The sequence below is a fragment of the Chaetodon trifascialis genome, chromosome 7 (assembly GCF_039877785.1).
Source record: "Chaetodon trifascialis isolate fChaTrf1 chromosome 7, fChaTrf1.hap1, whole genome shotgun sequence".
Lineage (NCBI taxonomy): Eukaryota > Metazoa > Chordata > Actinopteri > Chaetodontiformes > Chaetodontidae > Chaetodon > Chaetodon trifascialis.
The window spans coordinates 30,201,297-30,215,865 of NC_092062.1; the positions used below are offsets into that span (position 1 = coordinate 30,201,297).

The 14,569-nt window shown below is 47.8% G+C and overlaps 1 protein-coding gene across 1 annotated transcript in view; it reads right to left on the reverse strand.

The window, feature by feature from the left end:
* Positions 1–12,918, reverse strand: part of atp2c1 (ATPase secretory pathway Ca2+ transporting 1) — a 31,459-nt gene extending 18,541 nt beyond the window's left edge. Inside the window, exons 1-3 of the mRNA XM_070966856.1 lie at positions 12,848–12,918; positions 1,775–1,879; positions 1,144–1,260 (exon numbers count right to left, since the gene is read on the reverse strand). Of these exons, the coding sequence (XP_070822957.1) occupies positions 1,144–1,260; positions 1,775–1,879; positions 12,848–12,871 (246 nt within the window). The 5' untranslated portion in view covers positions 12,872–12,918. The remainder of the gene's footprint in view (positions 1–1,143; positions 1,261–1,774; positions 1,880–12,847) is intronic.
* Between the last annotated feature and the right edge of the window lie 1,651 nt (positions 12,919–14,569).

The window sequence follows — 14,569 nt, forward strand, 5'->3', positions numbered from 1 at the left end:
GTCCTCCGGCTGCTCGGCTCAACAGCAGCAGCTTCTGTCCTTGTCAGAGTTCATGTGGACATAACAGTCCAACAGCAAACCTCCCTCAGGCTACCTCCATTATTTAACCACTCAAATCGGACTGAGACGGAGTGCTGCTGTACTGCGTCCTCAGACTGGCTGGGACTTTTGTCCACCGGTCTCTTGTCCTAATGTAAAAAACCATCTGTGTGCTTTCACTCCATTTTGAGTCTTCAAGGGTCAAATGTGAACATGTGGAGAGCAACATCCTGCTTTACATGCAGACTGAGACCTCTGTCCCACATGATCGTCGTCTCTGCTGGTCTGTCCTGTTTGTCTGCATTGTTAAAGATCTATGAAAGGCATCTGCAGCAGGAGAGGCTTCAACCATTACATGAGGGAGGACGATGGAACTGACAGAGAAGCTGTCCTCTGGAAGTTCAGGGACTTAAAAGAAGAAGAAACTGAATGATTTTTAATGATTTCACACGTTTCCACACAGTACGGAGGTAAAAGCTAAAAGCAGTTCAAGCTTTCTTCATGTTAGTTTCCAGTCGATCTCATTCTGTTGGTTCACAGATGATCTAGAGGACACGTGGCTTCGAGCTGCAGGTCTCCACTCTGTAACGTGTAAAATGGGACATCCACGGTCTCCGTTCATTTGGACCGTCAGTGTGTTATGTAATTGCATGTGGGTGGAGGCATTTCAGCAGCAGGACAAATAAAAACCCCTCACTCATGAATATGAAAGATAAAACTGTATGAAACGCGAACACAATGACACGAGTGCGACGTGTACAGCGCTGCTTCCGTGTGCGCTGTCGATGCATTTCCATGAACACACAATGACAGCGCGGAGCCTCCAGACATTTTATCAGGCACAAGATAAAAATAGTATATTGGCTTCATCCCGGAGCTGCATTCAGGCTGCTGCTGGATGTGCGAAGGCTTCCTGACACTCAGCAGCATTAAAAGCGGGACTGTTTTCACGCCGATCAGCAGGTGAGGACAAACTTTAGTCTGCGCTGACTGCGGCCGACAGCAGTGAGAGCACACCGCCGGGTTAGTGTGGCGTGAGAGCAAACATCCTTGTAATCAGTCTGCAGACTTCCTGTTTGCACACACTTCAGTGTGATTCGTTACCTGTGAGATGTACTTCTTCCATAGCGGCTCCTCCTCGCTGATGTCGAACTCGTTCCAGCCGTGGTAGGCTCGCCTCCTGCTCACCTCCTCCTGGGTCAAACCCAGCTGCAGGTCGGCCTGTCGGCAGCCACACAGCACAGAACAACGGCTGCGTTATTTCACAGCAAGACACAAACTGTACGTTTCTGAGAGGAAAACATCCGGTCGTGCCTGCAGGTGTCAACAGATTCACTGAGCATCCTCCACCGAACCAGCGGCCGGCTGTCCAACATCCCGCTGTTAGCAGGCTGCTAAACGCATCAGTCTAGAGCTTTCTTTGCAACCAGGTGTTGATATTTTCTGATATTATTATAAGAAACAAAGTGAAAGGCACACCTTTAAATGTGTTCACTGTAATCATCCAACTAAATCCTTCATGTGCAAAAGCAAACCTTTCAACAGCTGCTTTTGTTTTGAAATCGAATCCTCGCTTTGGTGCGACTGTCATAATCATCATCATCATCATGTCAACACAACACCGCTGATGCTCAGCGAGGCTCTGAGCAGTCGGTCAGACCTGCAGACTGAAGGCCTGAAGGTCCGCTGCTCTGTGTCAGGATGCAGCTCTGCAGCCTGGTCTGACGACACGTACCTGCAGGATACACACTACTTCGTTGACGGGGAGTTCGCTGGCTTTTCTGGAGGTTAGTACCGGGACCATGGTCTCATCATCACTGGAGGGTTGTCTCTCGGAAAGCTGCAGCACAAACACAGAGAGAAAAACGTTGAACAGGACACAGGAAGAGACGCGTCTTCACTGGGATCCAGCACACGGGACCAGTTTGTCTCCAGCAACATTCACTGAACTCTGAGCGATGATCCACACTTTCCTTCTACAGCAGCAGCAGGCTCTACACGTGAACTTCTTCCTAATGTTCGCTGGAATTTTATATCACAGTGAAGTTTTTTTGACATGCAGCATCTTTTTTTCAGGAGACTCAAATGTCAAACTGCTCAAGCCTAGACTTCAGCGGCTCTGTGGAGCTGAGACCCGGCCGTGCTTCGAGCTAAACGTTAGCGTTAGTATGCTAACGTGTTCACAGTAACAATGCTAGCATGCTGATGTTCAGCAGATATAACGCTTGTCGTGTTCACCGTTAGTTTAGCATGCTGACGCTAACGTTTGTTAATTAGCACTGAACACAAAGCACAGCTGAGGCTGATGGGAAGCTCGTCAGTCCTGCTGGCGTTGGGTCACAAACCAAAGCAAAAGGATCAAACGATCAACAAACTCATTACAAGCCACCCTGAACATGAATGCCAAGAATTTTAATCCAGTTCAACCAATAGCTGATGAGACATTTCACTCAAACTACAAATGTGAACCTCATGGCGGCGCCACACAGGAAGCTCATTTATTGCTTAGTCGACGGGGTTCATCCTGCAGGGGTCATGACCGCCTGCAAAACTTCATGGTAATCCGTCACACAGAAGATACTTCAGTGTGGATCAATGCAGCGGACCGACCGACGGCCTGAACAGACCAACGCTGTCCTCCACAGACTCATGCTGCTAGCATCGCTGACCATCCATGATCAAACTGTTCCTGAGTCAGTTTGTCTGGAATTACTCTCAGAGATGAAGGAGAACCTGACGTGGAAACTGGGAGGCAGCAGGCGTCTCTGATTTGACCTCTCAGAGCTGAAGCTCAGCTTTCAGGAAGCAGCTTCTCATGTTTAGCCGCCGCTGAACGTCACTTTCAGAGGTCAGAAAGACAAACGGCGGCCGTGGCAGATCGCCTCAGCTGTCCTAATTTATGTTAATTCCACAAGAAAGTTGATGGCATCTGCCAAAGATCGACTGTCTGTGAGGTCAGAGAAGCAGAAGGTGACACCACCGTACGACCAAGAGTTTGGACAGAGAGACGTCTTTTGACCAGCTGATCACATCACGTCAGCTTTCAATCAGGATCCTTCAGTGTTTGGATCAGGCAGCTTGTCCGCTGCTGTATTTCAGTGTGTCTGACAGCAGATGTTCAATATCACAGGACTCAGATCAGATGGGGATCAGGACAGTCCTGGTGTGCAGTCGCAGCTCTGTTGGTGAAGTTGGTGTTTTCAGTTCTGGTCGTTACCAAACACGTCTGTTAAACGAGCAAAAAGCTTTGAATAATCTTCATCTGAACAACTTCTATCAGCCTGCTTCAAACAGCTGGACACCGCTAACGCTTCCACCATCAGACGCTCGTTGTCATGCACGATGACGACTTCCTCCTTCCAGGCAGGAGAGGACCAAAGACTTCAAGCCGAGAGAGGAAGAGGGAGGCAGAGGAGGCTGACGGCATGCTGGCAGCGTTTAAAGACAGCAGGCAACAAAAGGACGGTTAAAAAAGCCCACAGGGCTTAAAAACAGAACAAAGCCCCGTCTCACTTCCTCACGACGAAGGAGGAGAAACTTCCATCCGTCGCCGTCAGCTCCTTCATCATCAGCGTGACGAGCTGAAGCCGAGCTGAAGGTTTACAGTGAGTTCACTTCATCAAGTTCGCTCCACAGTTAAAGAAGTGCTCTCTGTGTGTGATTTGTGTTGTAGTTCAGGATGTAATTACGAAAAAAACCTCCATCATTTCAGGAATGACTGTAATTCAACAAATCCCAGCATCCTCGGCAAGTGCTGAAATCTGACTGATCGCTGCCTTTTTCTGCAAAAATAGTCCCACTGGAGGAAAGCCTGCAAGTCCAACCACCGCTGTCACACGGCAGCAGCAGCAGCAGCAGCAGCAGCTCGCAGAGCTCAGAGACGCCCAAAGACGAGCAAACCTCGACTCCAGCTCAACAAATTCCTCACGTCTGGTAAAAGCCAGAGGGATCGTGCTTCCTGGAAGTCGTCTTCTCAGGAAAAGATCCTTCAGAAGCAAACATCATTCAAAACTCAGTCAGCTGACGGTCAGTATTTTTCTCCTTGTCCTTATTTTATTTAGGTCATAAAAAATATCAATAATTATTGATATCGACCAATATAAAACACTTATATCACAATAGAGTTTTCAGCCATGTGGCCCAGCCAGCCAGACTCCTCGCCGTTACATGACTGAGATCAACTTCCTGCTTCAACAGGAAATCCATACGACAGCACACGGGACGATCTCTGTAAATTAAAGCAGCATCCGTTAGCTGCCATTACTCTTTGTGTTACTTTTCCACAGTCCACGGATAAACCCACCCCCCAGGACGGAGCCCCCAGCGAAGTATTTCACACTGAAACACAAAAAGATCGGACGGTCGCCAGTTTGATCGGCTCCCTCACCACTGAGACGCCCTTTAACCTGAAGCTGTGTCTGCTGAGCGGAGTATTAATAACTCTGTATTCCTGTCTGCAGCCACAGCGGTGATGACTTACAGGTATTTCTCATCTACTTTCAATGTTCCTGCAGAAGAAGAGAAAGCTCAGACCAAACGCTCAGCGGTTTGCCCGACAGTCCAAAACTGACCAGCTGGACTGAGGTTACGGTGAGCTCCCGCCCAGCAGCCGAAGTGACCAATGAACACAGTGAATCAGCCGAGTGCGAACTCAGCAGAGGAAAGGTTCAGCGTGAGCGCGATGACAGACGAGCGACCATCAACCACAACCGATGAAGACCCAGACAGACAGAACAGCAAAGTGCAGCAGAAGCAGAGGCTGCAAACGCAGACAGGTGAGGTAGAGCAGGTAACAAACATCATGGACGGACTGAAGACCAGCTGAGAGCCAAAGACATCAGACAGACACACGACAGACAGTAAACGGGCTGTTTTTAGACATTCACATTTTTACAGCCTGTCGTCTTTTCATGGTTTTATCTTTCTTTCCTATCAGTTCTGATTAGAGCTGCACGTCAGTTTAAGGTCTCTGGATACTCTGAAACACCTTGAGCCAAGAAGAAAAACAGTTTGGATACTTTACTGTGAAAAATCTGAAAATGTCCTGAAAACTGTCTCACGGTGACGTCAGCAGTACTTTAATCCATCACCACAGACCACTTTCACCATTAGCCCACTCAGCTCCTCCCGACTGGTTAACGAGACGTTTTTCTGGTGTTTTTCAGTCAATTTCTTGCATTTTTCACTCTGATGAACAGCAACTTCTGGTCGGGGATAAAATCATGTCTCATGTGGTCTCTTCTGTCCATTCAGCTGTCTTCAGGTCCACCACAAAGCCAGTAAGTCAGCCACTGACAGTGAGAGTTAGCCGAGGCTCAGTTAGCATTAGCTAAACACAGGTGGACATCCAGGACCTGCTCGTCTCTGTGCAGACGTCCTGTGAACGTGGCATTAAGCACATGTGAATAACAGCAGCCTCCACGTCCTCTGCTGCCTCTGTCCTTTTGAGCAAACGTCCGTCCTCGGCTGAAGGGCTTCCTCGTGGACGGTCAGGCCCTGTGCATGAGGTGAGAGGCTGAGAGGATTGTCTGTGATTAGGACTGACTGGAGCTTAAAGGAGGATCTAAGTGAACGTCCCAGCCGATGGCTCAACACTCCTGGTTCGCCCTCTTTAGGACGGGAGGACAGCTGCAGTCGCAGGCTGAGAGCAAATTCCACCTGTGGAGACATTGTCACGTCTCCAGAGGACAGAAAATATTTGTGGGTTGGTTATCACTTCTGATTTCTCACCTGAGAACAAAGGTGTTCAGTCCTGCACGAGACTGAGCGAATATGTCCATCGACAGATCATCTAATAATCTAATCTCACAGATTTAAAGTGCAAGCAGCAAACATCCCTGCTTGTCTGTGACGACTGGTTTTTCTTTCTCTTTTGTCATCTTACACTCAACATCTTTGGGTTTTCCACTTCTGGTCAAAGGGAATCATCCAGGTGAAGACGATTTCAGATTAACAGATTACACAGAAAACTGTAGCTGTAACTTCAAGACTATGCATGGGGTGTAACTTGATCACATGTAATCTCACAGATTTCTAGACTACTGCAGATCCTGCAGACAGATTAGATGCAGAGGCAGGACTAAAGACCACTTCTGCTCACGTCACAACGATTAAAACGCTCTGATTACATAAAATTAACCTTCAAGAAGAACAAGCAGAAGGACACACCGTCAATAAACGAGGCAAATGTCTGGATGAATGCTGAAACTTGACGCTGTTAATCAGTAATTACCAGATGAATCAATGCTGACTGATTGAGTCAGTCTGCTGCAGACAGTCGTATGAAGGGCTCATGTGACCTGACCTGTTGACTGGATGAACTGACTGTACGTTTCCTCTGTGGTATCTAATCACGCCGTAAAGCCGTTTGCGAGGTGTGCAAAGTAAAGGCGACGTGAACGGCAAACAGCTCGATCGCACAGCGGATCACCTCGTGTTTGCACCGATTACACTTCAGAGCGAGCGTCCTTGAGAGCGAGCAGAGCGTCGCTAACGATGCAAACAGCTGGTCTGAGCAGTCGAGCGTGACGCCGGCACGACCATGGAAAGAAGACAGAAACATGAGACGCATGGAGGACATCTGAACGCCTCAGCGGTGTCCAGATGTGATGACACAGGACTTCTTGACTCGCCCAGAGGCTGGAGAGAAAACGTTCAGTCATATGTGCTGACGAACGGCAGCCTCCACCAACACACACACCATTATTTACTGACTGCTCCCTGCACAGTTAGCCTGTTTCTGCGAAGGAGACGCAGCAGAAACAGCCTTTTCCTTTTGTCCTTCCTGTTAATCATCAAGCACATTTATCTCGTGGCCCTTTGAACGGCTGTAATCTCACAATCTGTCGCTCCAAAGTCCTGAAAATTAATAGAATCTGCTCAAAAACTTTGTCAGACTCAGAAAAAGTGAAACGACACAAAACATTTTAGAGACATTAAGTCCAACTGTGCACACATTAAAGGACTCAAAGGACAGCTGTCTGTGAGCAGCTCAACCAATGAGTGCCTTACTGTCAGATTACACACTGACGACCTCATGCAGGGGTCAAATTCACCATCACTTCAACAAATGTTCCAAACACAGATGCGCATTCATCCGTGAGGCCCTGCAGTGCTTTGAGCAGCTAAATGCTAACATCAGCATGCTAACACGCTCATAAAGACAACACTAAGTGGTGACGTTAGCATGTTAGCACGCTAACATCTGACAGTGAGTCTGGCTGAGGCTGATGGGAGCGGCATTATTTCTGCAGAACAGTCAGAGCGTCACCACAGCCCTTACATTCACCCTGAGGGAACATGAGACGTGAGACGTTCCACTCAACACTACACCTGTGAGCCTCATGGTGGGCCTGAACGAGCATTTTACATCTGGATATTTAATCACATTGTTCACACATCCAGTCACAGCAGCCGCAGCACCACAGGTGAGCTGAACAGTTGACTTTAACCAGTCCAGAGCGAGCGACGCCTGCGGGACTGTTTGTGAATGAGGTGAGCTTACGATGGTGAAGTCTGTTTCTGTGAATGGAGTCTGGTGGGGTCTTACTTTTTAACAGAAGGTGTCTCTGCAGGTGTCCTCTCCATGACGACCTGAGACGTGTGCAGAAACAGATGTTCAAATGTTTGAACGAATAAAGACGGTGAAGCTAACGCGACCGCCAGGACTTGACTGACGAGAATAAACGTGGGGACACTCAGCAGGTGTCTACAGGTGGCTGACGGTGGTGTCTCTGCCTGTCCCTACAGTCCAGCCTCATTTGACTTCATGCAAAACAGACACAAACAAACACACAGAAATAGAAAACGATGGAAAGTCTCAGGAGCACGCCGCTCAAACTGCCTCCATCCTGTCCTCATTACAGCCTGCAGCCTTTATCATCATGTCCCAGCAGCTCCAATTAGATCCCAGTCAAACTCTATTAATGGGCCGAGTGCCAGCTCCCTGCAGGGACGCTCATCCGTCCTCGAGTGCTGCGCTCACCTCGACCCTCATGCAGCACGAGGCGAACAGGTGAGCACACAGGAAGTGCTTCAGCATCAGGGTCTGAACGGCCAACAACCCACCAACCATGACTTTAAAGCTTGGATGTTGTTGCCAGGCTCTGCAGAGGAGTCGTGTTCGTGCAACAGTCAATTCACGTCTTCAGGTGAGACTCTGAGCTTTGGCTACAACGACAAGACGTTTTCCTGAAATCCTACACAAAAGAGCCGACTTGTGGCGGCGATCGACACCTTTGATTATTTTCTCTGTTAAACGCCGTAAGATCGTGAAAGTTGTCCAATTTCCCAGAACTCAAAGTGACGTCTTCCAGGTTTCTTGTTGTTGCTCGCGTCTTCAGACTCCACTGAGCGCGTTTTGTCTGCCTGATGTCGTTCAGTCGCTCAGTTTTTCACTGATTTGGTCATTTTTCCTTGATCTCTGTGCTTCTATTGTTGCTAAGTTGGACAGTTAGTTAAATGGTTTCTTCTTCTGTCTCTTTTAATTGTGTTTATTGTTGTTTTATTTTGAAAAGTTACTGGATTCTCTACACTGTTCCTGCGTCTGACTTCCTGCGGGCTCGATCTGCTCCGTGCAGCTCGACGCATCGTCTGTCAAACACAAGCTTGGCGAATATTCTCCGTGAAGCTGAGGGAAGACACTTCAGAGACACGAATGGAACAAACCTGACCGTCCAAAACCTACAGATAAATGTCCTCCTATCAAAACTGTGACTTGAGTCAAACACTCATCTTAACATGTTTAAAGACCTGAATTCAACGACTGAAGCTGCTTCACCTGCCAGGAGGTGAAGCTAATGTTAGCTAAGCTAGCTCCAAGCTAAGCTAAGGTAGCTCAGAGCGACACCTAAAAGGATTTTATACAGTCGCTGTCGTCAATGACTGATTTTCAGTGTGGTTATTTTAGGAAATGAGTGATCTTCAGTAAAGCATCCTGTAAAATGTTGTGAAATTTTTCTCGAAATGAGCTGGTCTGAAGTGGACTTTCACAGGCTGACTGAGGTCGTAGCAGCACAGATCAGATGTTCAGGGCTCCTCTGCTGCTCTGCGAGCGTCACAGGCCTGAAGTGCTGAACAGCTCCAGTTTCAGCCTTTCCCGGCCGAAGAGATTATCAGAATGAAGTTAGACTCAGGATGATGGTTGGCCTCCTGCCACAATGGCTGTTAAATGTGTGCTCGGCTATCGGCCGGTGTCCATTTCACTTCCCACCGACCGCCTCGGACGCCCGCAGCTACAGCGGGACGGACGTGAATGGATCGTTTACTAGCAGCTCCGACATGAATATCAGATCAGCTCCGGACCAAACGGCCGTGAGGTCGATCGCCGCCTCGCTCCTCTAATTCAATCAGGGCCACAGCGGGAAGCTACGGCGAGGCGAAGGAGGCCAGAATACCACACAGCACGCAGAGGACAACCGTGCTGAGGAGGAAAGGTAGAAATGACCTCTGAGCGTCCCAGAGGCGTCCTCTACGATCTGAGCACGTCTCACGTCCTGACAGAAACATGCACACGTTAAACTTTTTGTCTGGAGTTTTACTCTCTGACGGGCAGAGAAACTGTTAAAAGAAGGAAGTGAGTAGCAGCAGTTGTAGTATCACTTAAGAATACCAGTGGAAGTACGAGTACATAACGCAGATCAGGGCGTGTCCTCCACAGGTGTGGTAATGCACCTGAAGCCATGCGGTAACCGCCAAAGACGCCAAAGAAAGACTTGAAAAGCATGTTTGTGTCGTGAGTTTGACACCACGACGACGTCGATGTTTCTTAACCACCTACAAACATCCTGATTGGCTCAGCCGGCTCTCGTCCTGACCAGCACGTCCTGCACATACCTGAGGGACAGGTATGCAGCATGTCCACAGAGACAGAGACAACGCAGCGTTTGGCCTTTTTGTCTTATGAATCACTCAAATGATCAATCAATCGTCACGTGCTGCAGAGTAACGTCCACAGAGCTGTCTGTCTGTCAGAGTGAGGTTCGGGGGGGGGGGGGGGGGGGGTGGGGGGGTCCAGGAGGACTGCAGGGTGGATGTTTCCACACATGAAACGCTGCCACACACGCCAACAGGCCGCCGTGGAGGCCATTTGTCAGAGCGCCCGGACAGAGGCGAGCAGAGTTTGGTGGAAGCAGCAGAGAGTGAAGACAGGATGCTGCCCTCCACACACAGGTCAGTGTGAGGACGAGGAGGAGGAGGAGGAGGAGGAGGAGGAGGAGGAGGAGGGGGGCAGAGTGTGTTTACCTCCAGCACCTTCACACACACCCATCCTCACCCTCCTCCCCCTCTCTTTGGCAGGTACACATCATGAGCAAACACACCTCGCTCTGCCCGGCGCTCGTCTCACGATCCAACGACACCGTTTTCCACGTGACTCATCAGCTGAGCGCCGCCTCAGATCCTGGATCTGCTCTCATTATTCAGCATGAGCTGCTGATTGGTGTCTTTGTGTCCCACGCATCACAAATAAACAACGTGTTAGCAAGGCAACCAGTCACAGCTGCAGCTTCCTGCTTCCTCCTGAACTCTGCGCACTCTCCAGCTCAGTCTGTCAGGTAAAACCGTTACGACCACCTGGACGGTTTCCACGGTCACCAGTGACGACGCGGCTCATGACACTCGGCTGTCAGCCCTCTGTTCACGCTCTCACCTCCATGCTGATGATGAGCGCTGTTTTCTTCACTTATTCAATAAAGCTGTGCATCATTTGGTATTTAAGACGTCAGAATAATAGAAAATGTCCGTTTCGAGCACTAAATGTCTGAGAGTCACTTCACAGAGCAAACGTTCAGGCTGGTGTAAAAAGAGAAAGTTCACATTTCAGCAGCTGAAATCATCACATTTTAAATCAAACAACACATAAATCCATTGATGATAAATGTCAGTGGATTAGCTGTCAGCGACTGACTCATCGGTTCACGACAAACAATGTCACCTGACACGTTTTGGAACATTTCATCCAGCTGAACAGGGAAACGTGATGACGTCAGCCTGAGCTTACAGGAGCAGGTTCACCTCGACGATCACAGCATCGACCAGGCAGATTGATCAGTGACGAGATGGACGCTTAGTCTGAGGCCGAAAGCAGCGACGGAGGTTTTCTTCACACGCAAACTTCAAACTTCTCCCATCGATGAAGCCAACGGACTGAGGAAGAGGAGCTGAGTCTTCACTACGACCGCCGGCCGGCCACAGCTGGGGGGTCGGTCGGCCTGAGACGAGAAGGGAAAGTGTCCTCCTGATGTAAAAACGCCGCTTCATACAACAGGAAGCGGGTCGTCTTTTCTCCGCGGGAACATCGGGACCGATGACGCAGGAGGACAGAAGACGTCCTCACGTTGGTTGAAATGTAAATCAGGACGTTTACTTGATGCACGTTCAGCTCAAACAAACAGCGACGTGTTTCTGTTTCAGTCCTCTGACTTCAGCAGCACGACGTCAAAGACGACACCGCTAACGCAGGAGTGGACACTCATGTGTTCATCCTTCATCCTTCATGTGTTCACAAAGTGATGAACTCGCTCCATCCTCTACGAACGACTGAGCCTCACATACCAATCATGATGCTCTCACCTGTTTACCTGTGGAATGATCCAAACAGGTGTTTCTGGAGCTGTGAAACGTGTCGCTGCATCAGATTCACAATCAGTGGACATTTACAGATATTGATGAAGGTGATGAGGAAGAACATTAAACATATTGACTCTGAGCTGTTCTCAGGTCAGTTTGTGGATCAGATCAGCTGATCACACTCTGGTTTATTTCTGTTTTACGCAGCAGCATCGCAGCTTAGCCGACAGTGACATTTATCAACCATCTTCAGTCTTTTTCTGCGTTCAGAGACGAGCGCTGAGTCTCTCGCTCACCTCTGATGTACGAACATGCAGCTGTGAGTCATTTCTGCTCAGCTGTTCAAACTGTAGTGTGCTTTATCAGACTGTCACACTGACACTGCTGATGTTTTCTGCTCATCGTGCGTGTAAACAGAAAACTCTGGCCTCAGTCTGCTGGACTGCAGCTTCTTTTTAATTTACTTTTATTAGGCTGCCATTCAAACTGACAGCGTTTCCTCCATCTCAGCCAGAAAAGGCTTTTTCCAGAGGCTCAAAGCCACCTAGAGGACTAAAACACGATGCAAGAGCATGTCAATAAAGAGCAGCATCTTTAACTCTGTCACATGTCATCTTAGACACACACAGGAAACAATGAGCCAATCAGAGTCAGCTGAGCTGATTTTAGCTTAATACCAAACTTATTGACTATTGTTAGTGTGAGAATCCCACTGATCAAATAAAACCTACACATCAGGTCAAACCTGCAGCATCAGACATCACACACACACACACACACACACACACACACACACACACACACAGGTCGTTTACGCTCATGTTAGCCACAGTTAGCTTGCTAGCTAACGCCGCCGGCTAGCTCTGCGGGTCGATACGACACAACAAGGACGAGCAGCGGAGAGACAGAAACTGAAGCTCTCCACTCATTCAGCAACAACAAACGCCCCCGTCCACGACGCGTCAGACACCGTGTCAACAAACACCAATGTCAGTCACGGATTCGCGAGCTAACGTTAGCGTCCCCCGGTGACAGCAGCAGGCTAACGGCGGATCGCAGAGCTCCGCTCCGGGAGGTAAACTAAGCCAACAAACCTGCTGGTTAGCTTCGCGCCGCGGCGGGTTGTCTCGCTCCAGAGGCTTCGGTGTTTAACGAGCGATTGTTTCGCGAACACTGAGGTGGATACCGTCGTTTAACGAGTCGCCATTCTCAGGGAAAAGTCAGTAATTGTTAAACTTACCAATAGCTCCCGTTTCTTCAGCATCTTCCGTGAAATCCCACCGCTGAGCGTTTTTCTCTGACAGAACACAGTCCACCGCGTCAGGTTCACTGAAGGCAATGAGCACTGCACTTCCGGATACCCTGTCAAAATAAGATGGGCGTACTCGGGGAGGGCCGGAAATTTTGTTTCCGCCTCCATCTTCTTCTTCTTCTTCTTCTTATTGTTATTATTATTATTATTATTATCAGTGGTAGTAGTAGTAGATTTGATTAGATTAGATTCAGATTTATTTGTCCCTCTGCAAGGAAAATTGTTTCCACCTTCCGAACAACCTCAGAGTACACAAATACACCAGACCAGACAGAATACACTAGTAGTAGTAGTCATTCAATTCAATTTTATTTATATAGAGCCAAATCACAACAAATGTTGTCTGAGGACACTTTCCATACCGAGCTGGTACAGACCAAAGTCTTTATCTACAGAGACCCAGCAAGTCCCTCATGAGCAAACATCTGCCGACAGCTGGAAAAAGCTTCCTTTTAATAGGCAGACAGACAGAGGGACAGAGGGACAGACAGACAGAGAGACAGACAGACGGACAGACAGACGGACAGACAGACAGACAGACAGACAGACAGACAGACAGACGGACGGACAGACAGACAGACAGACAGACGGACAGACAGGGGGACAGACAGACAGACAGACGGACGGACAGACAGACAGACAGACAGACAGACGGACAGACGGACGGACGGACAGACAGACAGACAGACAGACAGACAGACAGACAGACAGACAGACAGACAGACAGACCACAGTAACAGTGACAGGTTTAATAATAGACTCTTGACTCTCTTAACTGTATGTAGAATATATAGCAGGAAATCACTCCTGCCTGTGGCCATCAAACTGCACAGCTCCTCCCTCTGAATGGCCCTTGGACTGTCACATCGCTCATATTTATACTGCAGTTCACTGCTGACTTACATATACATATAATACATACAATATACAATAATCATGTGCAATAACCAACAGTGTAATTACTCCACTTGTGTAATATCCACTGTCATACATTTATTTATTTATTTTTTACACTGTTATGAAACTTATTTTTGTATCACGATGCATATTCTGTACATTCTAAACTATTACAGTATATATTTATAATAACAAGCCTGTACAATATCAGTATACTGTTGTTCAAAAAACAAAGCACATACACCTTTCCTGAATATACTTTTTATTATCTATTTTTGCCATTTTGTTTAAACATTTTCCCTCTGGGATCAATAAAGTATTTCTGATTCTGTATATATAAAGATACTATACTATATATTATAATACATAATACAGCACTATGGATGCAATAATAAAAGAAATGTGACTGATAGTAGTAGCAGTCATGGTGGATGTCAGGCAGGAGATGCAGCTATAATCCACAGTCCGGGCTCACACCGTCTAATCAGCTACATCTTCTGCAAGATAAATGGAGCAGTTACAGCTGTAAACCATGACTGCGTACGAAACTCAACCAAAAATTTAATTCAGAATCTGTCTCAGAACGTTTTCTCTGTGATGTCTGTGCTGTTTTAACCCCAACATAAATCAGTTTGTGGTAGAGAAATACTGATTCCTTTATTCGTCTATTTTGTTGGTCTAAAACAAATAATTTTCTAACAATGAAAAAATATATACAAAATCAAATATTCAAATGTCAGATCAATAAACTCA